Source organism: Microcebus murinus, chromosome 7 (genome assembly GCF_040939455.1).
Source record: "Microcebus murinus isolate Inina chromosome 7, M.murinus_Inina_mat1.0, whole genome shotgun sequence".
In the NCBI taxonomy this organism is placed as follows: Eukaryota; Metazoa; Chordata; class Mammalia; order Primates; family Cheirogaleidae; genus Microcebus; species Microcebus murinus.
In genome coordinates, this window is record NC_134110.1 from 24,287,067 (window position 1) to 24,314,242 (window position 27,176).

Consider the following 27,176-nt stretch of genomic DNA (forward strand, 5'->3'; position numbering starts at 1 on the left):
TATTCTTTTCCAAGTCTGAATGCTTAGAACAATCTTTAAATGTTTGTAAAATATGGTCTCTCTGTACCAAGTATTTTACTTTGCTTAAGAGTTTGTTGGGACCATTACAAATTTTGCTCTTTAAAAAATGCTTATGGAAAATTTCAAAGAACATATTAAAAAAATGTAGAATAATAAAAAAGGTATAATGAACTCTATCTAGCATTTAAACCTCTCCACCCCTAGCCATTCATTGGCTCTTAAGAAAAAAAAAGTGTTGATAGAATTAATTTCTACCTGGGTGGTGGGAAGAACATGGGGCTCAGGCCTATCCCAGTCTGCTGCTCCTGCCTGGTTACACAGTGATGGGTCAGCACTGAGCCACCCTCGGCACTCCCAGGGCTCCCCTACCCGTGGTGCTGACATCACATGCAGCCCTCCATTGGCTTCACCATGGGCAGGGGAGCCCAGGAGCTGTTTTACTTTTTCCTGCCTCCTTCCCATGTAATTTTTTTGGTTTTGGTAGAGATACAGGGTCTTGCTATGTTGCCCAGGCTGGTCTTAAACTCCTAGCCTCAAGCAATCCTCCCACGGTTACAGTATGAGCCAATGTACCCAGTCAACCTCATGTAATTTTAATACCACAGATACACTGTATATTTATGTACTATATCTGTGCTTTGTACATAAAGGAAACAATTTTCACCCCCTTGGGGGTGGCAGGGCCCTGAGAATGTGTCTCACTTTTGCTGCCGGGGTTAGAGTGCCATGGCGTCAGCTTAGCTCACAGCAACCTCAAACTCCTGGGCTCAAGCGATCCTACCTCAGCTTCCCAAGTAGCTGGGACTACAGGCATGCACCACCATGCCTGGCTAATTTTTTTTATATATATTAGTTGGCCAATTTCTTTCTATTTATAGTAGAGACAGTCTCTTGCTTGTTTTGAACTCCTGACCTTGTGCAATCCACCCGCCTCTGCCTCCCAGAGTGCTAGGATTACAGGCGTGAGCCACCATGCCCAGCCAAAACTAAAACTCTTAACATTTTATAGTTTTATAAGTATTGATTTTATTTGATATAATTATCTTAAAACTTAATATAAACTAGTTATTAATTTTTCATTATATTCTGTAGTTTAATAGGGTGAGCACAGCTATCACCTCTTACTCTGTAGCAAAATGCTAGCCCCTGGGTTTTTTAATTCACATTACCAAAAGCATCGTCTTTAGGTAACTTTATAAACAATAGTTCTGTTAAACTTCATGTAATTCAGGGTCAACAGTACAACAGAATAGCTCATACGCTTTCTGTGCCATACTTGATGCTCCTGGACTTTGGTCTTAAGTTTCCAAAGGCATATGAAAGTACTACTTTTTATGGCAACATGGCATCCATAGAAAATTTTAGCATTGCTGAATTTTGTGACACTCTAATGTAAAATGACTGCCAGGTTAAGAGGTAAAATAAGTTTAGTTAGCCTTGTATTTGTGTGTGTCATTTACTTAACAATAGACGAACACTTTTTCATAAGGATTTTCAGAAACTTGTTGCCTTAATACTTTAAAATTCGGCTTTAGTTTCTCAATTCTTATCCATTTCTATGACTCTAGTAGTGTATTAGACTCTGATTATCTTTTATTTAGGCAGATCACATGAACTAACTCCAGACACGTGAAGCAATTCAATTCACCCAGCAGTTGGGAAGGCCAGCTGAGGGCTGTTAGGGATGGGACTCAAATTCTCCTGTGTCCCTTTTGTGCATCATCCACTGTCCCAGGTCAGTCTCCTCCCAAGCTTCCAGCCTCTCCAAGTCATGGACGCTTGTAACATAGAGACGCTTAGAGCTCTTCTGCACTGGAGTGGCCATCACAACTGCTTTTTTACATCTCATTTACCTGTGGAAACCTAAATATAAAGCTAACCATGTGTGCTGAATGGTGTCACAATCTTGTCCTACCTCGTAACCCTGGAGGTGCCCTGGACTCCGACCTGGGTCTAGCCCGTGAGCTCAGATAATTAAGGTACCTTGCCCAAGCCAAGCTGCGCAGGGTTGTAGTAAAGGAAAAAACGCAAATAAATTTCATTAGTTTTATTTCTATAACCTTTAAGTCATACCTCACAAATTAGATTTTGTCACAACTGGATTTAGTAGAAGCAGATAAATCAAGTTCACTATTTTCTGAAACACTGACACAAAAAGGGAAGGAAACAATGACTTATAAAAGATTGTTCATAGAAGACCATCAGAAAAATCCCTAAACAAAAGCTAAATAGTTAATCATTAATGGTAATTGGTAAAGAATTTTAATACATTAGCTGGTATTAAGTTTTGTAAAAAGGGATAAATGAATGCACTCAGCAGCATTATAGGACAGCTGCTAGAACATTCCATAGAAAGACTGAGAATAATTTTGTAAGAACACTGGCAACCAGCAGCCAGTATTCTCAGACTTCCTAGTTACCAAAAGCATATACAATCTTAGTCTAGAAAAATAAGTCAATTTTATAAAATTAAGCTTTTAAACTGAGAAGCACCCCCTTTAACAGGTACAGAGATACTGAAAAATAGTCCCTAAAAATATCACTAAATAGTTTTTTACAGAACGAAAGACATGCCATTAGAGTTACCAAATGCCCTCAGCCCAGGCTGGTGCCCTCAGCTGCTGGCTAGAGACTGGTGGATGGGTGGCTGGAAGCAGCGCACGTGCTCCACGGGCGTGCTCTCCCCGTCCCCTGACTTCAGGTACTTGTCCAGGATGGTGATGATCTCATCATTGAGAATCTGGAACTTGCGAATTCTCTCCACCATCTTCTTCAAAGGCTACGACAATTAAAGTCAAGAGGTTTTACCTTTAATACTTGTACAGTTACTCTTCATGTTCAAAATGTCAGGATTTTCATATTTTCTCAGAAAAACTACAGCAAATGTTAATGACTATATAATATACTATCTCTTTAATGCAAACTACTGGAACAATGAATATATTTTGAATTTAAACATATTTCTCTTGTTGGTTTCATGCTGCTAACTGTGGATTCACTCATTTGTAACAACTTACAAGCCTATGCATTCAACAGTCAGCAATTAAAAACCTGCCTGCTAAAAGCTGGGAAAAGATGATGATATGGTGAGTGGAGAAAGACCAGTAAACTAATATAATACAAGTTTTAGACTTCCAGTTTGATAATATTAACAGACCTGGATAAGGAATACACGCAAAGTGAAAACTCAAAGCATTGCTGGCTCTGCTTGTGCGGGCAGGAAAGCACGAGCCGGGGCTTCCTCAGGTGCAGAGGCTAACAGCAGCAGCGGGTGAGGAGACAGCTGAGCTACATCTGGGGACTGTGATGCCAGGACCCTCTGATTAGGCTAGCGTGACCCAGGGTGGTGGTAACCCCTGGAGAAGAACAGCAACTCTTGGGAGGAAAGCAGTCTAATTAAGTTTGATCAAATAAGAGCTCCCAAATAAAAAAATCCAATACACAAGGAAATGTTTCAGATATCCCCAAGGCCTTCAGATACTAGAATTAAAAGATATCGAATATAAATTACATGAAATGTGTAAAGAAATAAGAGATGGAAAAAATTCAGTTAAGATAAAATTATCAATTTAACCAAAATGAACTTTAAAAAAATAAACTAATTTTTGAAAGTAAAAATCTAGCAGATCAGACGCAGCTGAAGTGAATGAATTACCCGAGCCATCTGAAGAAAGCACTCTGGATACAGCCAAGATCCTGAGAGCCAAGGATGTGGGGGCGTGCAAGGCAGAACAGCCCTTCAGACATCTACTCCCGACCCTGGAACCTGTGAGTGTGCTGCCTTACGTGGCAAAGGGGCCCTGCAGGTGAGGCTGAGGTTAGGGACTTTAAGGTATAGAGTGTACCCTGGGCCCAATCTAATCACATGCACAGAGAACATTCTCTAGCTGGAGGCAGAAGACATGTGGCAGAAGTGAACATCGGAAGATTAGAAGTGGAGACTGCTTGAGCTGCTGTTGCTGGAGTGGCCACATGTAAAGCATGAGAGGGGATGGGGACCTAAATCCTACCACTTCAAGAAATTGAATTCAACCAACTACCTGAATGAGCCTGGAAGCAGATTCATCCCCAGGGGCTCCAGGGGGAACACACCCCCACTGACACGTTGATTTGGGCTTTGTGAGACTGTAAGTGGAGGACACAGCTGGGCCATGCTGGGCCCAGACTTCTGACCTAGAGAACTGTGAGATAATAAATGGTGTTTAAACCGCTAAGCCTGTGGTGACTTGTTATGGGAGCAAGAGAAAATTAATACAAGAGTGTGAGGGACATGAAGAAGAACAGTATAAGAAGGTCTGACGTGTGTAACTGAAGTCCTAAAGAGAGTGGAGAGAATGGAAGACAGGTTAAAATATTTGAAAAGATAATGGCTAAATATTTTCTAGAATTCAGCTACAAGGAATCCATAAAATGATAAAGACAAAAGATCTTAAAAGCAGTCTAAAAAAGCACACTTTGACTTGTAGGGAGCCAGAAGACTGGAATAGTATGCCAATATTCAGAAAACACAGATCGTATATTCTATAAGGTGAGATAAAAAGTAGATGTAAGTACCTAGGAAATGGAACAGTTAGTATTTTGTCTGCCAGACCGCTTTTCTTTTTTTTTTCTTTTTTTTTTTTTTTTGAGACAGAGTCTTGCTTTGTTGCCCAGGCTAGAGTGAGTGCCGTGGCGTCAGCCTACCTCACAGCAACCTCAAACTCCTGGGCTCAAGTGATCCTCCTGCCTCAGCCTCCAGAGTAGCTGGGACTACAGGCATGCGCCACCATGCCCGGCTAATTTTTTCTATATATATTAGTTGGCCAATTAATTTCTTTCTATTTATAGTAGAGACGAGGTCTCGCTCTTGCTCAGGCTGGTTTCGAACTCCTGACCTTGAGCAATCCGCCCGTCTCGGCCTCCCAGAGAGCTAGGATTACAGGCGTGAGCCACCTCGCCCGGCCCAGACCGCTTTTCTTAATAATTATATTTAGAGTATATTTAGTAGAGTATATTTAGATATTTCATTCTGGGAATGAAAAGAAAGCTTCAGGTGGTGGTACCTTATGTACTAGGATAAAAAACATTCCCAGAAATAAATGGATAAATAAACATTCCCACTTTTGTAGAAGGTCTGCAATTGGTGGAAGATGTTTTCCACATACCACATTTTTAATAATCTCATCTTTGCCATCATGTTTCTGAACTTTAAGTAGATGGTAGCAGAAATCCAGTACAGCAAAACGCCTTTGTTGCCCAAGAAGTACAATGATCATACAGCCAGCCCAGTGTAGTCCATCGCCAAAACACTGCCTGGAAACAAAAAGCAATAAATAGAATGAGGTGAGCAAGAAATTGCAAAGTCTTTCCTGAGTCTGTCTCCACACGTCACTGGCCAAGCCACCTGGCGTTGTCTTTGCCCACATGGACAACTTCCAGCCATGAGAGTGCTGAGAAGCAGGTGACTGTTCCTTATTTTCAGTAAATACCTTTTTTTAGATCATAGCCCCTCAGTGAAGAATGACTATGAAACTCTCACCTAGAAAAATGCACAACTGGTTTGCACTGGGTTCAGAGACTCCTGCATACTAGAGCCTAGAGTCAGCTCCTGGCATCAAGAAGCCCCACTTAGGAGGCTTAAAGCAGCAGAGCAAGTTTCTGGTCCACGTCCCCAGCCGCACAGTTGCTGTGTTAGCCTAAAACCTACCTCTGCTTCCTGACCTGCCCCCCAGCAGCTCCTCCCTATAACATGAACTCCACCCTGCTCCCAAGTGTCCCACTGAGCACTCACTCTACTGTGAACTCGTGCGTCCCCACAGGGATGCAGTACACAAACTGCATGGCACTCCACAGTCTGTGAAACTCGACACACTCGTCCACATGCATGACCCCGTTGCTGGGCAGAGGCCCACGCCAGATGGGGTCATCCAGGAAGGTCCGAATCCGTGTCAAGATGACTTCAAACATAGACAGGCCACAGCAGAGACGTTCCTTTGTCAGCAAGTCCCCCTCTCTGGCGATGGCAATTTGCTACAGAAAGGACAAGCAGTGGAATTTATGGACCACAGTAGGAAGCAGGAATGCTCTGACATCACACTACCCCAATTCTGTTACGTCTTAATGGAAAACCATCTTATCTGCAGAAGATTTTAGAAGCATCAATAAAATATTGTGTCAGCAATTACCTATATGTCTTATAAGATTAAATATATCTTGCAGTCCAAGGGAGTTGAATGCAGTTATTCTTTTTTTTTTTTTTTAAATTCACTTAGTAATTTATTCATCACACACTACGCATTTGCGTCAAAAGTCAAAATTCACTTATGTTCCAAACTGTAAGGAAAACAGCTTATGTGGAGGGTTGAACACCTGCGCCCAAACTGGAACTCAGAGTTTGCCTTTTTGCAAAACTGGTGGACAAGTTCCCCCCTCGGACATTAAAATGTAAGCATTTACGTGCTATTAACATGGGGGTGCAGAGTGACCACAGCCCCAGGGCCTGCTGTGGTCCGAGGCCGTGCCCCCAGGCCCCCAAGTGATGGCTCAGAGCTGGGCCCTGGGCAGGGGATGGCGCTCGGCCCTGGGGGCGGCGTGAATGCAGTTATTCTTAACTGGAGTGATTGTGCCTCCAGAAGACACTTGGCAATGTTCAGAGTCATTTTTTGCTGTCACAACTTGGGGTGGGTCTACTGGCATCTGGTGGGTAGAGGCCAGTGATGCTGCTAAACATCCCACAACGCACACATCCCACAATGCATAGGACAGCTCCCACCACAAAGAATTATCTGGTCCAAAATGGTAACAGTGCCAAAGTTGAGAACCCTGACACGGTGTGAGCTGGTAGATAACTAGAACACTACCCTGACACCTGCCTCCTGCTCCTATTTCTGCTGTTCATAAAAACTGTGAAAAAGCTTTCCTCGTTAAGGGATGGACAATGACAACAGCAAGTGACGTTGTTTGTGTCTTACATGTCATGTGCGAGGCCACATCCACGTTTAACTCATTGAAACTTCACACCCACCCCATGACACTAAGGCCCAAGGGACTGAGCAGCCTACTGGACCTCCGATGCCTTCCCTTCCACATCCCAACCTGGCTAAACGGACGCCCAGCTTGCCAGGGCCATAGCTGTCACAGTGCCTTTACCTGAGGGGTCCCGAGCCTTTCAATCAGCGGAACAAGATGCAGCGGGGCATACTTTGATTCGAGTCTTTTCATTTTGGCATCAAGTCTCTCTCCCTCTGCAGTAGAAAAAAGTATTTTATTATATTCTGCTCGTTTGTATAAAAGAATAATTGCAAAAGTTTAAGTTAACATTATGTATACAGATTGTCTTTAGAAATTCTTTTACAGAACTGGCTGGCTCATCTGATCTTTTAATTCAAACTGTCAGGACTGATTTTCTGCTCAATATTCACTTTTCAAAAAACTTACTGAAAATTGCAAATGTCATCAAAAGCAGATTAGTACAGTGAACCCCTATACCCATCATCCACTATAAAGTTTATCAACTCATGGCCACTCTCATTTCATATATACCCAACTCCCTCTACTCATGCTATTTTGAAGCAAATTTAAACATATGACCTCAGCCATAAATATTTCAGGTCCTCAAAATTCACTTTACTAGGTTCAACGCACTCTCCCAGGTGCCCCTGGCTATGACTGAACAGGCAGCAAACTCATGATGTGCATGGCCTATGGCTCTGGCCACACCTGCACAGGGCAGCCTGGACACCCTGGTTGGGGGCGACAGGCTCACCTTTCACATGGACTCGTGGCAAGATGTTCTGGAAAGGAGCTGCGTGCAACAGGTCACACACTTCTTCTAAAGACTAGAGGAAAAAGAGAGAGAACGTCACATTGGAAGTGTACCTCACGAAGACAGAGAAACCTGGTGCTGAGAACAAGGTTCATCTCTGCCTTTTAGTGTAAAATAGACTTTAAGTGGCCTATCAATAGAATACGCTGGGATAATGAAAGTGTCCCATATCTGTGCCATCTACTACAGTAGTCACCAGCCACATGTGGCTATTAAGTACTTGGAATGTGGCCAGTGTGCCTGAGGAACTGCATTTTGAATTTTAGTTACTTTTTTTTTTTGAGACAGAGTCTCACTTTGTTTCCCAGGCTAGAGTGAGTGCCCTGGCGTCAGCCTAGCTCACAACAACCTCAAACTCCTGGGCTCAAGCGACCCTTTTGCCTCAGCCTCCCAAGTAGCTGGGACTACAGGCATGTGCCACCATGCCCGGCTAATTTTTTCTATATTATTTGGCCAATAATTTCTTTCTATTTATAGTAGAGACGGGGGTCTCGCTGTTGCTCAGGCTTGTTTCGAACTCCTGACCTCGAGCAACCCGCCCACCTCGGCCTTCCAGAGTGCTAGGATTACAGGCGCGAGCCACCGCGCCCGGCCAATTTTAGTTACTTTTAATTAATTTAAATATAGACACAGGTCAGTAGCAGCACTGAACTCTATTTTCCAGTACTTACCAGCAGGCAGACCCCCTTCCCCTCCCTGCTAATTTGATACCAGCCTCTTAAGAACCATAGTTATAACAGGACTCCACCACACTCACAGAACAGGCACATCTTCTGCAAACAGCGTGGGAGGCGAGAGGAATGGGAAACATCATCCTGGTAACCCAGCATTGGCTCACTGCCCACAGAACCCAGAATGTTGAGAAGCGCACCCTCAACCTGCTCTTGCATCACAACTCCTCTGCAGAGGTAATAACCCTACACGAGGTCCATTCTTCAGAATGATGCATGTGTAGAGAGGTTGCAGAGCCCCCCAACACCCACCATGGACTGAAGACAGTCAACACAGAGCAAGCTGTCCACCTGCAGATGTGAGAGCTCTCAGACTTCAGGAAAGGCCTCTCCAGATTGTGGAGAATCACACTGCAGGGCAGGCAGAGGACGGCAAGGAGCTTTCAGCACCTCCTATTCCACTCATCCTGAAATCCCAGAATCCCATAGGAATGAAATCAATGGTTGAACACGGAAATGGCTATCAGAAAGCCAAGACATAACCACTAATAAGATGCTACCTCCTCAGATCTCCCCAAACACTAAGAGAAAGAAGAGAAGACTTTTCTATACTCATCAAGCAATGTCCTGTTGTCACTTAAAAACCTAGTGCCAGCTGCCAGTCAGGCACCATATGCCACCAGAACACCCCACACGCGCCTTCCACCTCAAAGGCCAGCACTTGAGCAGCGGCCCTGAGCTCTTCACTGGGACGTGCATCCCAGGAGGCAACTTGGGCTAACTGCAGGAGGCCTGCTCCCTCGGGGCTTCCAATCCAGGAGAGAAGCAGACAACCAAGACAGGGGGAGAGAGGGAGGTATCAAACAGTGACCGCACACCATGCACATGGCCAGCAGCAGGTGATGTTGGGGAGCACTGAGTGGCTACAGGAAGGATGGGCCTCATAATCGGACATGCAGAGTCTGCAGGACATGCTTCCACCAAGTGGAAAAAGCAGAGCAGGGAGGGGTGATGGGCCCAGTTGTGGGCAGCCGGCCTGGCTAGATGAAGCCCTCACATGGCAGCCAGGCCAGGGACGGAGGATGGGATGTGGGCTGTGGTGGGCCATGCAGGTGCCACCATCACTGAGCTGAAACTTTTGCCCCCAAAGCAAACCAGAAAAAGTAAGAATAGCTATAAAAACCAGCATCAAAACAAACGAGCAGTCTAAAACCATTCTAATACAAAAAGTTGATTAAACACACACACACACACACACACACACACACACACACACACACACACACACACACACGACATACACACTGAAGAACTATATTACCAGAATTTTCAGGTTAGGTTTAGGGAGGATTTACAAAGCAGAATGAAACAATCCTTCAGAAAGCTGGAAGATGAAATCTACCCAATGTACAGATTCAAAACAAGATCAGCAACTTTTGTTCTAAAATGAAACCAAATCCTGCTGCCAGTCCCAGCCACCACAGCCTCAAGGGACGGGCCCTAGGGTAGCTGCCCCACCATGGGTGTCACCTACCTCATGCTGGGGTTCTCAGGCCAAGCTGAGCAGCGCAGGGCTCCCTGCCTCTACCCAAATCTGCTCTGCAAGGCTGTGCCCCAGGAAGGCTTGCCCTGCCCCCACCCGAGGCTAGCACCTTCGGGCCTGGCACACACGGATGCTGCAGTGTGGACATGGTTTGTTCCCACCAACTCAAGTGCAAGGTTAATTGCCAACATAGTGGTGTTGGGAGCTGGTGCCTTCGAGAGGTGATGAGGTTAGTTCCCCCACAGCAGGTGCTCATGCATGAGGCTGCCCTCGTGTTTATGCTCTGTGCACAGCCCACCGCCCTTTCCATGTGACCCTCATGGATGTGCCTGATCAGGGGCTTCCCAGCCTGCAGAATCGTGAGCCACACACGCTCCTTGCAACTCCCCCAGTTGCAGGTATTGTTACAGCGCATAACAGACATATAGACTAGAGATAGATCACACTTCACATTGTGTGTTCTGAAAAAGCTGCCCACGAAGGGAACTTCCTATATTAAATATTTAAAATTCAAAATAAGAGATTATTATTTAAAGGAATTTTTCCTAGCTTATCTGGCTTTTAGAAATTCATATTTATTTGGTGAACGTGTCTTTAGAGTGAGGCCGCCCTGGACATGAGCCTCTTGCTGACCCATGACTCGGGTGGGTTCTCTGTCTCATGTCCATTGCTCTGACTGTGGGGAGGGTGGTGTGGGGGTGCTGCTCACTTGGGGTCCCTGCTGAGTGCATGGGTGGCTGCGAACATGAGGGTCTGGGCTGCTGCAGATAAAGTCTCCTGGGCGTGCAGGGACAGAGGGGAGCTGAAGGACCCAGGTGGGACGAAGGCTGTCAGCTCTCAGACGTATACATGCCTGACCTTGGACTCTCCTAACATGTGAGCCAACACATCCTTTTTCCATGTATGCTAGTGTTCCCATGGCTCACCCCCTAGAGGCCTCTGGCAGTCTGACTGCCACACACTGAACTGCATACAGGGAGCCCAGCACTGCCCTCCCAAAACACGACCCAGCTTCCGCAAAGTCCCCAGAGACCTGGAGATAAGAGACAGCTCTAAGAAGCAACATAGGCTGGGCATGGTGGCTCACGCCTGTAATCCTAGCACTCTGGGAGGCCAAGGTGGGCGGATTGCTCAAGATCAGGAGTTCAAAACCAGCCTGAGCAAGAGCGAGACCCCCGTCTCTACTAGAAATAGAAATTAATTGGCCAACTAATATATATAGAAAAAATTAGCTGGGCATGGTGGCACATGCCTGTAGTCCCAGCTACTCGGGAGGCTGAGGCAATAGGATTGCTTGAGCCCAGGAGTTTGAGGTTGCTGTGAGCTAGGCTGACACCACAGCATTCACTGTAGCCTGGGCAACAAAGCGAGACTCTGTCTCACAAAAAAATAAATAAATTAAATAAATAAATAAAATAAAAAAGAAGCAATATGGCAAAGTTCTCCCAGATAGGTCTAGAGAAGCGCTGAAATTCCCATGGACAAGCCAACGTTCCTCTTCAATACACCTGGCAAGCCGCTTCTAAAACTCACAGTGCAGAACAAAGATCCGTGAAGTGGCTACATCCTCGTGAAGAGGAGAAAGGCAAGGAGATGTGCCTATCAGGTATCAAGAATTATGAGAGGGCTGCAATGAGTAAGACAACATGCTACTGTGCCCGAGACAGACGCTCGGACTGGTGGGATATGGCAGAAACCCAGGAGACAGACCGGTGCACCCATAGGATGCTGCAGACAGCAGGTGACAGCCTGGTCAGCTGAGGAAGGAGGAACCCTTTAGCCATGGGGATGAGGGACAACTAGTTACTCCACAAGGGGAAAGAAAAGCTTTATCTGTATCTCACTTTACACACAAAACTCATTTCCAGGAGGATCATAGATTTTAAAGCAGAGGCAAAACTTAAACTCTTAGATGAGAATGTAAGAGAATGACCTCATGACCTGCAGGTAGGGAAAAATGTCTTTAAAAAGATACAAAAAACGCTAATCATAAAAAACAAAGACAACATTCAAATTAAGAGCATTTCATTCAAAATCACCACTGTCAGTGAAAAGAGAACCCACAAGCAGAAGTATCTGCAATACATGTAACACATAAAGGGCACGAAACAAACTTCTATAAATGAGCTACAGAAAAACAGGGAAAAGAACCAAATGTGACATTGGACAGAAAAATAAGAGCCAATGAAGACACGGAGATGCCACCTCAGTGGTCATGAGGGAAAGGTAGAAGAGATTCCGTTTCACACTGGGTTTCCCATTCAGGTGGTTACAAACCATGAGCTGACAGGATGTGCAGGGGATGGAGGAATAGGCTAAATGACACCATGAGGGGCAATCAGTCAATTCAGTGTGTCCACTGTGCCGTGTCCTGAGTGATGGTGGGCTCCCAGGTGTCCGCCTGTTACACTGTCCACTTGTGCTGTCCACCACGGCACCCACGGGACACACGCAGCATTTAAATTTAAATCAGTTAAAAAAATTTAGTAAAATTAAAAAAATCAGTTGCTCAGTCACAAGGAGCCACACTTCAGTTGCTTAACAGCCTCACAATGCAGAGCGTGTCAGCTATGTTAACACAGATGTCACAAATATCAGATCATAGAACACTTTCACGATGTTCACCTAGGAAAACACTCTTGAAACAACAAACTCCATTATATTTGTGCCTTTCAATTGTAGGGAACAAATAAAATATTAAACTCTCAATAGTCATGAAAAAAGAATGGTGCTTACAACTGTGGTGCCCAACCCCTGGTCCCCAGAGCTCTGTAGCACCTCCCCTCCCCCCCCAACAGACCCAGTCGGTGGAAAAATTGTCTTCCATGAAACTTAGGAAGGGGGTCCCACACAGCAGGAGGTGAGTGGCAGGCAAGGGAGCGAAGCTTTGTCTGTATTTACAGCTGCTCCCCGTCACTTGCCACCCCCACACCACCCTGGCCTGTGGAAAAATTGTCTTCCACGAAACTGGTCCCAGTCCCTGATGTCAAAAAGGTTGGGGACTGCTGCTTTACAACACTGCCTCTCAAAAGAACTCCGAATTAAAAAACCTTCCTCTGTCGCTGGCAGGGAGCATTCTGGCGTGGGCTGGGCTGGCACTCACCAGGCTCTGCTCAATGAGCAGGCAGAAGAGGACAGCATTCCCCACCTCCCGCAGGTTCTGGAAGCACACGGTCTTCAGCTCCGCATACTCCACGATGTCCTTCAGCTGGTGGTGGAAGAACTCCAGGATGCCTGTGGTGGCAGAAACAAGTGGCTGGGTTGGGGGAGGTCCCACGGACGTCCCCAGGCCACGCAGTCCTGGGCCTCGGCTCCCACACCTCTTCCCCAGGCAGCCCTGTATCTTAGGCTATGATGACAGGAATGTCCCCATGTCACAAGAACAAGGGGGAGAGACCACATCCTCCTCCTCAGTGGAGCCAGACAAGTTATTTGATAAAATTCAGTATCTTTTCACAGCACAGAAAGGAAAGCATCTAATCTGACACAGGGCATCTGCAAACCTACGGCTACTGCCACACCCAATGGGGAAGCCTGCACACTCCCTCCCTGCGCTCCAGAGCAACATGGGCGTCGCATCTATGTCCCAGTCAGGCCACGAGGCACGGACAGGCACAAGGCACAAACCCCAGAGAGCCGATCTTCCCTGTCCTGATCTGTAGATTTAATGCTAACCTGTCAAAAACTGCCAGGCTGACTCCAGAGTGTGGTCACGCAGAAGACCTAGGAGAGCTGAAGCTACCCTGAGAAGAATGAAGCTGGAGATGCCACAGACTGCAATCCCTCATTCCAACAAGACATGCCCGCAGGGCCACCGAGACAGCCCCTTCCTCGCCATAGCCACACCCAGTTCCCCCACCTCGTTGTCACCATGGCATGAGCTCAGACCTGCACCCCAGCCAACCCCCAACAAGCAGGCAGAAGGGGAGCCGATAGCAGCCACCTGGCTTTTCCCACACTGAATTTGGCCTAAAAATTACTATCTCTAGTCAGGACATGAGCATTAGTTATATTATCCCAACATTTCTCATCTACTTTCTGACAATAAATTAAAACTGGATTCTCCTAAGCAAGGGCCACACTGATGATTATTTCCCTTCACAGCAGCCAAGGGGGGCCGTCACCATCTCCTCAAACACCAGCCACAGTGCGGGCAGTGTCTGGGAGCTCGGCCATGCCAACGCCCGTCATCGCTCAGCCGTGTGTGGGATCAAGTCACTTAATAAGACAAAGCCAATGTGCAACTGTTCGGCTTTCAAGAAAATATCACCAGATAAGAGACAAAAGGTGGTTTTGTTAGTGACAAAGGTTCCTGTAGTCCAATTTCATCATGAAGTAATACCTTTTGAGATCATTAAAGCGATCTATTTGGATAGCCCCAAACCAGAGAGAAAGCCACACAAGCCTCGCCCCTGAACAGCACATCCGCCTGAAGGCCCCACGGCCTGTTACCAGGACAGGCCTGAGCCAGAGGGCAAGTCTGCCAGACGGAGAGACAGATGGGACTGTCTGGGGGGGAGGGGAGAAGGACCCTGCAGGGCCTTCTCTGAGGCTCGGTCCCCTGTAAGCCCAGCAGGACATGGCAGTGGAGCTCTCCACACTGGCCTGGGGGGCAACTATTCTGCAGGAGAGCTGGGGGAGGGCAGTGCCCAGAGCCCTGTCCCCTCTCACTACCTGACCGTCCCTGGCTGGCCTCATGGGGCCCTCAGCTTCCTCACCTGCAAATGGTCACAACACACCTGCTTCCTGGCTATAAGATTTGTTCTACCATAAGCAATTGGGCTCTGTCTGGGCATCCTCACTCCTGCCACATGAGAAAGGTAAACCTAATCCTTTTCAATAATCTTGGACCTGATTGCCTTTACTGTGGTCTAAGGGCTGGGCTTTCCCTCCTCTCCAGGGACACGACCACAAGCTCTGCACACGAAGAGGAGCACGCTCATGCCCAGCCCGGCGCCTGCACTTACCAGGAGAGCCATACTCGTGCCGGGGCAGGCGACAGATCTTGGGCATCACCTCCATCAGTGTCTTCACGTACTGCAGGATGGTGCCTTGCAGCTGCGGGAGAGACAGGCTGCGTCAGCCACTGGCCTCCACTCTCCGGGAGGCTGTGGCTGGTCAGTAGAGTGACCAGGGCTGCAGAATCACTTGGGCTGGGCGTGGAAAGAGAGAGCAGCCTTCACCAGGTGTCTTTACATGACTAAATTCACGTTCTAAGCCACGACTCCGCTTTTCAGGGGCAAGTGACCCTGGGGAGTGACGGGTGGGAGAGCTCAAGTGCCACATGTTCCCTATGGGATGCATCATCAACCTCGCAGCACCGCGGTTCTCACAGGACGGCCTCTGCTCCTCTGATGGGCTGACTGCCCAGCATGCTCCTCTGTGGTAAAGCTGGTAACCCCACACCTTCCAGGTTATCACGTGTGTCGTGGCATAGTCCCCACCTGGGGGTCCTGGGTCGTGGCTGTGCCAAATGACCAAGCCCTTCTATATTCCAATTAATTTTTATTTTTATTTTTTTGAGACAGAGTCTCACTCTGTTGCCTGGGCTAGAGTGCCATGGCATCAGCCTAGCTCACTGCAACCTCAAACTCCTGGGCTCAAGCAATCCTTCTGCCTCAGCCTCCCGAGTAGCTGGGACTATAGGCATGTGCCACCATGCCTGGATAATTTTTTTCTATATACATTTTTAGTTGGCCACATAATTTCTTTCTATTTATAGTAGAGACGGGGTCTCGCTCTTGCTCAGGCTGGTTTCGAACTCTTGACTTTGAGTGATCCTCCCACCTCGGCTCCAATTAATTTTTAATCCTGACCTATATATATGGCCATGGATTTTGCTAGTGTCTCAGAATTCCATCAGCCTCTGCTTTGCATTAGGGTCAGGACCATATCATCTCCTGACCGACTGCTGGAGCCAGTGGCCATAAATTCAGCTTCAGGCTTTCTCTTGGCTAGTGTGTAAAAGATGGGAAACTCTAAAAAATCTGTACTTGGCAATAAAGAAGCCTAAAGAAATGGGCTCAGTTACAGCAAGATTACTAAAATAAAAAAGATCAAAGATTTTTAAAAGTTCTTCTCAGTGAATGACAGAAATTACACACAGCAAACTGAATCCCTTATAGCCTACAAGTGACATCACTCTCCCTGTCTTTCCCTCCGAAAAGACTTGATGACTCTGAGGCCTCTAGGCCAATGGTGGCACTGACACAATCCTGGTCTCAGTCTAGAGTCAGACACGTGTGCATCTGAATCCTTTGCTCACGTTCCTAATGCCACCCGCCTCACACAGGGGAATTAACCGCTGCGCCCATTTCCACGTGCCAGGAGCCTGTGCCGGGAGGCGGCGTGGGAGGTGCTGGCGGACCATCGCCTCGCGCGGGCCCTCCTGCGGCCCTGCCCCCACAGACACCCTGGAGTCTCCGCACACTTGTAGCTCCTCGTGGCCAACACTTTCTCCTCTAGGTCCCCCAACACAAACATTTCTCTGAAATCTGTGTTTTACGAAATCTAGTAGTTCACAAACAGAAATGGAGTCTTCGAAGAACTTCTCCCTCCCAGACACTTGCCCACTGGCACTCAAAGCGACACGAGCAGCTGGCCTCGCACACTGGCCTGGCCTCTGTGGTGTCCTCCCCTGTGAGTCCTGGGCAAAGCAGTCCTTTTAGGGGGGTGGGACCACTTCTGTATATAAAAAGCAATACAGGCCGGGCGCGGTGGCTCACGCCTGTAATCCTAGCACTCTGGGAGGCCGAGGCAGGCGGATTGCTCAAGGTTGGGAGTTCGAAACCATCCTGAGCGAGACCCCGTCTCTACTAAAAATAGAAAGAAATTAATTGACCAACTAAAAATATATATACAAAAAATTAGCCGGGCATGGTAGTACATGCCTGTAGTCCCAGCTACTTGGGAGGCTGAGGCAGGAGGATCGCTTGAGCCCAGGAGATTGAGGTTGCTGTGAGCTAGGCTGACGCCACGGCACTCACTCTAGCCTGGGCAACAACAACAACAAAAAAAAGCAATACAGTCCTCCCTCAGTACCCAAGGGGAATTGGTCCCAGGACCCCCCATGGATACCAAAACCTGTGGATGCTCATGTCCCTGCTATAAAATGTCCCAGTAGCTACAAATAACCTATGCACATCCTCCCATATACTCTAGATCATCTCTAGATTACTTATAATAACCTAATATAACGTAAATCTAAGTAAATAACTGTTACAGTGTACTGTTTAAAAAAATTTTTTAAGCAAGTATTTTTGATCTGCAGATGTGGAACCCACAGATCTGGAGGGCCAACTATATTGTCTTACAAGGAAAGTAATATCTTGGTAATTAAAAATTCTAGGAATCAGTTAAAATGACAAGATCCATTCACTTGAGCTTGGAAAGATGAGGGAGATATCTAACTATATATGTTCAGAATGGTCTGAAGCTAAATAGAACCTATTCATCTGTAAGGGGATGCCAGTCCAGACAAAGAGAGAAGCTTACCCCACCCCAGTGAATTCACACCCGGGACACTCACCAGGCTCTTGACAACCTTCAGCAGCTCCTCCATGACCACGGCGATGCCCTGATAGCCCAGCAGCCTGCAGATGACTTGAAAGTGTGGAGGCCCCACGAAGTTCCGGTAACTGCCGTAAATGCTGGAGTAGGCCAGGTTCAAAGCCTGGGGAACAGGGGACGGGGTTTACAACATGGTCCCTAGGCACACGTGCAGATGAAGAATCATTGCATGAAGATCTTTCAACACACAGTACACACACCTTCTGGTGAAGAGATCCAGTGAATTTACTTGTAAAATACACTGCCCTTACTGGGATTAGGGTCATGAAACCTGTTCAACCTGTCATGAAAAGCAAACTTGCTAAAATAGGAAAAGAAAACAAAACCATTTGGTGTTTCAACATTTGTTGAACTGCCGATTTGACAGAAGCCATCTTGAGGTCTGGGATGAGAAATGAACACACCTTTGAATATCACCCTGCCTCCCAGGGGAGATGTCCCAGGACGGACCCTGACGGGACAGTAGGAGCTGCCTTCTTAGGGATGTACAGGGCGCCCCAGGAGCTGGGAGAGCAGCCCCCACAGGATGGAAGGATGAGAAAGGTGGTTCCTGCAGAAGGACACCCCTAAGCTCATCTAAGAATGTGACAATGGGAAGACCCCCATTTGGTACTCTAAATCTCCTGCTCAGCTCCTCCTTCACTGCACCCACAAATTTTGATATGCTATATATTTGCATTTCTTTCATGTCAGTTTCCCTTGCAACTTCCTCTTTTCCCCATGAATTATTTAGAAGTGTGCTAATTTCTAAGTGTTTGGAGATTTTCTTGTCCTCTTTTTGTTACTGATTTCTAGTTTGAGTTCACTGTGGTCAGCGACCACCCTCTGCATGATTGCAATTCTTTTAATTTTGTTGAGGTCTGTTTTATGGCCCAGGATATGGTCTATGGTTGTGAATGTCCCGTGGGCATTTGAAGAGTCTGTATCCTGCTCTTGTGGGGTGGAACGTTCTACATGTCAATCAGATCCTGTTGGCTGATGGTGTCGTTCAGTCCTCTGCTATTGCTGATTGTGTCCAGTTGTTCTACCGATCACTGAGAGAGAAGAGTGTTGAAGTCCTCAACTCTAACTGTGGAGGTGTTCACTTTTCCTTTAACTTATATCAGTTTTTGCTTAACTTATATCAGTTTTTGCTAGGATAGCAGCTCTGTTGCTGGGGCATGGGAACCTCCCAAATACAGTCTGAGTCTAAACTGATCATAATATATTCCACTGACCAAGTTGAATAATATTAAGGCATGGAAACCCTGCCAGGTGCCTGTCCCTACCCAAGCCCCACGACCCCATCAGACTTAACCATATATAGGTCCTTGGCTCAGACATACCCCCCTCCTCTAAGCTCCACCACTGTGGCTTTCAACGCTGGGATTTTATGTAAGATATTTTGCTTGAGAATAGGTTCAATGCTTGAAAAGAAAAACATGAAAATCACCAGTGAAATCTAATGAGCTCGTGTTACAGGCGAGGAAATTCATTCCCAGAGCTGCCCTGATCAGCTGGGGCGCAGCTGTCAGAGGAGATGTCACTCAGCAAGCATGTGGCCCTGGCCTGCTGCCCGGCTGCCCTGTGGACCAGGCACACACCAAAGATGACACATCCCAGGGTCAACACAGCCAGAGTAACAAACAACAGATGTGACCTAACTACTCAGAAGGGGAAGGTTACAAATACCACAGTGTCAAGTACTTAAACTTGGCAGAGGAAGCTCTGCACGCCCGGCCCCACAGCTCAGGTCGGGAAAGACTCTGCTGCCGGTGCCTGACCAAAGACCCCTGCTCGTCTGACAGCCGGGGGTGGGAGGTGGGCGGCCACCCTGACAGCTGGCTCTGGACTCACTGGCTGTGCAACTTGGGTTCTCTTTTACATTTGTCTTCGTTCATCAATCAAGGACAATCTTATTTCTCTTACAGGAAAAAGAATTTCAGGAATGTGCTTAAGAGAGTGTTTTACTGAAAGCAGGCATTCCCTGAAGTGGTGACATTACCACGAACCAAAAAGACAGTGTCAGGTGAGGTGGCTCATGCCATTAGTAATCCTAGCACTCTGGGAGGCCAAGGAGGGAGGATCACTTGAGCTCAAGAGTTCAAGACCAGCCTGAGCAAGAGCGAGAAAGACCCTTAAAAAAAAAAACAAAAAAACCCTAGGTGTAGTGGCATGTGCCTGTAGTCCAAGCTACTCAGGAGGCTGAAGCAGGTGGATCACTTGAGCCCAGGAGTTTGAGGTTGCTGTGAGCTAGGCTGACATCACTGCACTCTAGCCTGGGCAACAGAGCAAGACTTTGTTGTAAAAAAAAAAAAAAAAAAAAAACCACCACTAAAAAGATAACATTGTCATAAACAACAGGTCACTCAACTCTATCAATTTTATTCCCACAAGACACTAGCCCTCATTCATTGTTCATAAAGAAAGAACTAATCAGTTTTTCGAACTGGGCTCCTTCCATCATCACACAGATACGATACATGACACTGCAGCTGAATAAACCACATCTGACGTACATGAGTGCTCATGAGTAGCAAGGCTGGGTTTTTTTTTGTTTTGTTTTTTTGTTTTATTTTATTTTTTTTGACACAGAGTCTCGCTTTGTTGCCCAGGCTAGAGTGAGTGCCGTGGCGTCAGCCTCGCTCACAGCAACCTCAAACTCCTGGGCTCAAGCAATCCTCCTGCCTTAGCCTCCTGAGTAGCTGGGACTACAGGCATGCCCCACCATGTCTGGCTAATTTTTTCTATATATATTAGTTGACCAATTAATTTCTTTCTATTTATAGTAGAGACAGGGTCTCGCTCGCAAGGCTGTTTTGAACACACAACTCTGACATCCTGTTTTGGCATTTGGGCTTTTTTGGGGAGGGGGTGGAAGGGTTCTCACAAAAGTGTCGTATAATATGCATAAGATGAGCAGTCAGTGTTAGGGTCACTTGTATAAAAGAGTCCAATCTATTAATAACAAAAAATCACTGGTTTAGGTCATAAGAATGACACAAACATAATTTTCTCAAACTGAGGCTGAAATCTGTTACAGTGACAAACTTGGGCCCGGAACTCCTGGCACTGTGGGCTCACGTCTGTGTCTTACTGGGAGCAGACAAAATGTCACCTCCCTGCATTCCTGGGGAATAAAAATGTGTCTTAAGGGCCTTTAACACCGTGAGGAACACACAGATGAACTTTGGACCATAAGAACAGACACAGCTGTGCTGTCCTGGGATCACAAAAACCACCCGCACACGGGTCTCCTCCCTGGCGTGCCACCCACACAGCCCGATGCCGGTGGAGGGTCGACTCAGCCCCTTGCCCCTGCAGTCACCCTCGCCGGACTCGGTTGGGTGGGGAAGGGCGCAGACTCATGGCCCTGCTCCTCCTCCCCTCAAACTCTTCTCTCTTCATCAGTGCGTCACAGAAACTTATTCTGTGGTCATGCCTCAAAGAGGGATTAAAAATTTCAGTGTCGGCCGGGCGTGGTGGCTCACGCCTGTAATCCTAGCACTATGGGAGGCTGAGGCGGGCGGATCGCTCAAGGTCAGGAGTTCAAAACCAGCCTGATCGAGACCCCGTCTCTACCAAAAATAGAAATAAATTAATTGACCAACTAAAAATATATATACAAAAAATTAGCCGGGCATGGTGGCGCATGCCTGTAGTCCCAACTACTCGGGAGGCTGAGGCAGTAGGATCACTGAGCCCCGGAGATTGAGGTTGCTGTGAGCCAGGCTGACGCCACGGCACTCACTCTAGCCTGGGCAACAAAGTGAGACTCTGTCTCAAAAAAAAAAAAAAAAAAAAAATTTCAGTGTCAAGCCAAGCCCATAGCAAATCTTTTAGTTCAGAGATCCAAGAAATTTTTATTTTATGCTCCTAACTTTCTAGTCCTATCTTGTAAAACTGCACAAAAGTTAACTTAGTTCTAAGGGAGTAAAACACCACATTTGACTTCCAGAAAGGAGGCATCAGAGCACTTATTCTAATCGTTTTTAAGAATATTCTTTTAATTTGCATATAACATTATATCATAAAAGTCCGCCTCAATCCTTCTTCAACCCTTCCGAGGACTGTGTGAGTTAGGTGTCGGGTGGAGTGGAGCCGAGTCCTCCAACCACCACAGGGTTTCAGGTGAGAGCAGCTCCCAGCAGCTGTACCACACATGCTGCCCAGGTGAGGCCGGGTCACAACCTTCTTGGCACCTGGCTACCTGTCCGACAGTCTCCTAGAGGTCACGCACAGGTGTAGGAAGCCCAGAATGACCCAATGCCACTCACATCCTATGGGCTTTGGGTATTGCCATAGGATGGAGGAGGGTTTGAGAGGCAGCACATCTTTGAGAGGCTGGTCTCTGGAAGGGACAATGTCACTGTCCCAGCGTCTCCCGGCATCAGCACCCCCAGGGACCATGTGTCGGGGAGGCTCCCAGCCCAACACTTCTCTCTCTGTCCCTGCCCCAATGGCCTCCACAGGGAGGCAAGGCTGCCCCCTGCTAGCCTTTAATCTCAAATTTGTAAAACAACCCACTACCTTCAAACATCGGCACCCTTACGGAGTAGCTTAAGTGGATTTTTTTAATTGCCATCATAGAGCTGCTAAAAAATAAATCAACTTCTAGAAAACTAAAGAGAACATAATTTTGCAGTGTCACCCTCACCCCACCTGGGCCCCACTTCCCCAAGAGGAGTCTCACACTCCCTTCGTCACATCGCTGCCCACGGTCCACATACATTGAAAAGAGGCCCCCTCTCCTGCTCAGGGACACTCAGTCACATTGAAAAGACCATCCGCAGCCTGCCACTCGCTCTCACCAAAGGGTGGAGGGCATGGCAGTGTGTGCGATATCTGTCACTTCAAAGAGCCAGCGTCCTGACTGGGCTGTCTGTCCCGTTCTAAGGCGCAAACGCTCCCTCCTCGGCCAAGATCAAGCCACTGCCTGCAGGGAGAAGAAGGCAGGCACCAAGAGCTGAAAGGAACAGCTCTCTGAAGAACAGAGGGCCAGAAAGGAATTCGTTAGAAACATCTTTTCCACTCCTCCGACCCAACTGGTGCCCTGAGATGCCCAGTGCCCAGGTGCAGGCCGAGTGGGGCGGCAGCAGGGCCCAGGCCCTCCCCGTCGTGGCTCCGGCATCCGGCATCCAGGAAGGACGACGTCCTATGATCGCTCTGAGACACCTCACTTGCTTTGCATTTGTCTCATTTCCTTAAGTCTTCAGCTCCCCACCAGTGAGGACACTGACACGCTGCTGAGTGCTGGCGGCCTGCCCCCAGCATTGCGGTCCGGGACACTCCCGCCAGCAGCAAGGACGGCAGTGCCAGCCTTCACAGAAGCAGCTGCGTGCTTTAACCTACTCCTGTGTGATGGGCGAGATAATTCTTATCCTGTCGTTACTTTGCAGTCACGGCTGAGGCTAGATACCTACTTTTACTTTTTACTATGTGTTTGTGGAGTGTCTGCTCAGTTCATCTGTCTTGTTTGTTGCTACAGAGTGTTTACCTTTTCCTTACTGAATCATAAGAATGCTTGAAATATTGAGACAACTAACCCTTAAGGACACTGAGACTTGTCAATCCATCCTTCCCTTGCGTGGACATCTGTCCTATCTACAGAGCTCGGACACAGCGTTCTGGGGTGTCGCTCACCAGCTGACGTCTAGCCTTCCCGCTGCGGCTGTCGGTCTCCTCCGCACCCACCTTGCCCCTCAGCGCCTGCCTTCGGGCATCACCCCTGGACAGCTGTCCCGGCCCCACCTCAGGAATGCGCTTGAGCCTCTTCCACACGCTTTCTTGCCTCAATGTTTTAAAACTTTCACATCTCCCAATGATCTCATTTATTTTAGAGCCAGGATGAAGCCAGATCTGGCCAGAGCCCTGCCACGAGGCCAGAGTTAACTACAAGCTAATTCTAGAGACAGGCTTTTGGGGGTGATTAGTTTCTATTTTAAATTACTGCTACTTTTCAGGAAGATGATAATGGAATGGACAGAAAAAAACAACATTTTATACATGGCAGGATACATTTAAGTCATTGCAACTAAACTGATTTAAATTAAAAATATGTTTCGCTATGAACTTAAATATTGTAACACAAACACAAGAGAACCTACCTTGGATCCATGCAAATACTGGGGTTGTGCGTTAGGCTGCTTATCTCTTTGAAACTCCTGAGAAAATGGCAATACTGTCCGAACAAACCTAAACAAGAAAGGTTTTTTAAAAAGAAGAAAACCAAATTTAATGGTCGTTCTTTAAAATTCAGAACTTTTCCATGACCCATTTATTAAAGCTTCATCCCAGTCAATGATATAATCATCAAATAGGGAAATTCTAACAAATTAAAAACCACAGACTGAATTAGATATAATTCTCAGAAATATGATAATGTACCCAATGCTCAAGAGCCACAGTGGGGACACCTGTTATCCTTCAACCTGTAAACAGAGTCTCCACACTCAGGGAAGGAGTCTGGTCTGTTGGTACCAGAACTGCTTCGAGCCTAACCCAATGCTTGGATAACTGGTAACACCGGGCTTTGCTGCACCCCTGGACACTGCAATGACAGTGGGGACTCTAGCCTGCAAGAATAGTGACATCCCAGTTACTCAGATCACTGGTCAGGGGGTACCACAGGGGAACAAACTGAAGTATTTATGACCATACTTGTCTAGTCCAGAGACTGTGTCTTGATAATGGATTAGGGGCCATTTAAAATCAAATGCTTAAGTTTTCAGGCAGAAACATCAAACCACAGTTCACACTTTCAAATTGGGAAGGTTCATTTAAACATATAAGTCTTTTGCAAAGAATTATAATAAAGAAAAACACCTGGATCTGCTAATTATTTAACTCTAAGAACTTGATCAACTCATAACTGCACTTTAGGAAATAAAAAAACAATGCGTTTGTCCAAACACTGCTGTCACAGAAAACGTTGCATGTCTGAAGGGAGCCCAGCAGCCCGTACGGCAGCAGCACTAATGCAGACAGGATGCACGGGGCAGAAGGGCATCCACTGGGCTGCTTCCCACCCACTGCAGCATTGCTGCTGCACCCATCAACTGCAGGCCTCCAAGTCACCTAAATTAGTGCCCTAGCAGAAAATCGCACGTTTCCCTCCTTGTGTGTGCTTTTCTCCAAAAGGATCCTGGATTACCGTGCTGTCAATAAATTAGCATCTCTGGCATGCCACCACCCTTGGTGTTGGAGGGGTGTGTGTCTGTCTCTGTGTGTCTATTTGTGTATACATTTGCCTGTGTATATGCGTGTGTGTCTGTATATGAAAATGTGCTGTGTATGTTCACATAGCCACTCCAGGAAGGGCATTCCATCAAGAGGCACCAATGTCAGAGCCATGCTCAGAAGAGAGAACCCCATTCCCCAGAAGCTCCCAGACACAGCTCACACTGTGGGGTGCCCCTGAGAACATCACACGGCCAACACTGTACCCACAAGTTGGCCTCCGTCCACCTCTGACCCGGACCAGGGTGGGAAAAGACAGCAAATTGAAAATCTCAGCACAAATCAACTAAAGGGAGCCAAGCAACAAAGTGAGACACACACTCATCTGACAGAAGCTTTTTCTACGTCTGCTTAGAGCACAATATGTTTTCCCAAAGAATGTTCAAAGTGCCTTTTAAATTTTAAAGGCCTTATTTTGTCTATAATATAGTTGAGATATAAAACTTTCAAAGTAATTACTCCCTATAATGTCATTAAAAATTTCAATCAATATACATGTATATAACAAATGTATTTTATATATATATATAAATAAATATATATATATATATATTTTTTTTTTCTTTTGAGACAGAGTCTCGCTTTGTTTCCCAGGCTAGAGTGAGTGCTGTGGCATCAGCCTAGCTCACAGCAACCTCAAACTCCTGGACTCAAGCAGTCCTCTTGCCTCAGCCTCCCAAATAGCTGGGACTACAGGCATGTGCCATCATGCCTGGCTAATTTTTTCTATATATATTAGTTGGCCAATTAATTTCTTTCTATTTATATAGAGATGAGGTCTCACTCTTGCTCAGGCTGGTTTTGAACTCCTGACCTCGAGCAATCCGCCCGCCTCGGCCTCCCAGAATGCTAGGATTACAGGCGTGAGCCACCAGGCCTGGCCTATTCGATAATTTTAAACAATACACTTCCACAACTTTTTTTGGTTTACCAAATTTAGATATTTATTGATTCCTGGGTAGAAGGATTTGGCTGGGCTTTCACCCCAGCTCTGGGAGGCACCCTCTAAACTAGGGGTCCTCAACTTTTTAAATAGGGGGCCAGTTCACTGTCTCTCAGACCGTTGGAGGGCTGGACTATAGTTTAAAAAAAAACTATATTTCAAGCAGAACCTTGGAGGTAAATTAAAAAAATAAAAAAAAAATAAAATAAAAAATACTATAGGCCGGGCACGGTGGCTCACGCTTGTAATCCTAGCACTCTGGGAGGCCGAGGCGGGTGGATTGCTCAAGGTCAGGAGTTCAAAACCAGCCTGAGCGAGACCCCATCTCTACTATAAAAAATAGAAAGAAATTAATTGGCCAACTAATATGTGTGTGTGTGTGTGTATATATATATATAAATAAATATATATAAAAATTAGCCGGGCATGGTGGCATGTGCCTGTAGTCCCAGCTACTCGGGAGGCTGAGGCAGTAGGATTGCTTAAGCCCAGGAGTTTGAGGTTGCTGTGAGCTAGGCTGACGCCACGGCACTCATTCTAGCCTGGGCAACAAAGTGAGACTCTGTCTCAAAACAAAACAAAAAAACTATGAACAAATTCCTATGCACACTGCACATATCTTAAAGTAAAAAAATGGGCAAAAACACCTGTGGGCCCGCGGGCCGTAGTTTGAGGACGCCTGCTCTAAACCCTTGGAATGTCTTCACAACAAGAGTGCCTCTGTTACTTATGGAGAGGCCCTGGGACCACACCTGTGTTTATACCACCCGTGTGACTAGAGGGCTGGGGCTGTTGGCCTCGTGAACTTGGCGTGGAGAGGTTGGAGGCTGAGCTCTGTCACGTGGTCCATGACTCAGTCAATCCTGCCTATGTAACGAAGCCCCAACAAAAACTCTGGACACCAAAGCTCAACTGAGCCCCAGGGTGACTGTCCTCTTCAAGCACTGTCTGACCTTGATGCTGGGAGGGAGACGCATCCCTGAGGACAGGGGAAGCTCCATGTGTGGCGCCCTCCCAGACTGCACCCTGTGCGTCCTAGTGTGTATCGTTTTGCTACAATTAACTGTAATGGTAAGCACAGTGTGCTAAGTGAGTGTGGGAGTCTTCCACCTCTGGGGCTGGAAGAGGGAAGTCCATGAATTTGTAGCCAGCTGGTCAGAAGTGAGGGTGGCCTTGGGGACCCCAAACTTGTGGCTGATGTCTGCAGTGAAAGCAGTCTTGTGGAGGGCTGTGCCCTCAGACTTTGCAGTTTGGTAAGCTCATTGCAATCCTCGAATGGGAAAACTAGGGTTCAGCACCAACATACTAGGTCCCCACTCTATTATTTCTCAGCTAATTTTAGACTCAGTTTTCACTTTATTATGACCCTAATCAGTGCCGGGCACAGGAGTGACCTTCCTTTGTGTT

At 46.9% G+C, this 27,176-nt stretch overlaps 1 protein-coding gene across 1 annotated transcript in view; it reads right to left on the reverse strand.

Moving 5' to 3' along the window:
- Positions 1-2,053: 2,053 nt before the first annotated feature.
- The window catches only part of CYFIP1 (cytoplasmic FMR1 interacting protein 1), a 94,993-nt gene continuing 69,870 nt past the window's right edge, over positions 2,054-27,176 (reverse strand). Inside the window, 9 exon segments of the mRNA XM_020289139.2 lie at positions 2,054-2,800; positions 5,166-5,313; positions 5,792-6,030; positions 7,150-7,244; positions 7,766-7,838; positions 13,143-13,273; positions 15,007-15,097; positions 17,568-17,711; positions 23,695-23,782. Coding sequence (XP_020144728.1) covers positions 2,636-2,800; positions 5,166-5,313; positions 5,792-6,030; positions 7,150-7,244; positions 7,766-7,838; positions 13,143-13,273; positions 15,007-15,097; positions 17,568-17,711; positions 23,695-23,782 — 1,174 coding nt within the window. The 3' untranslated portion in view covers positions 2,054-2,635.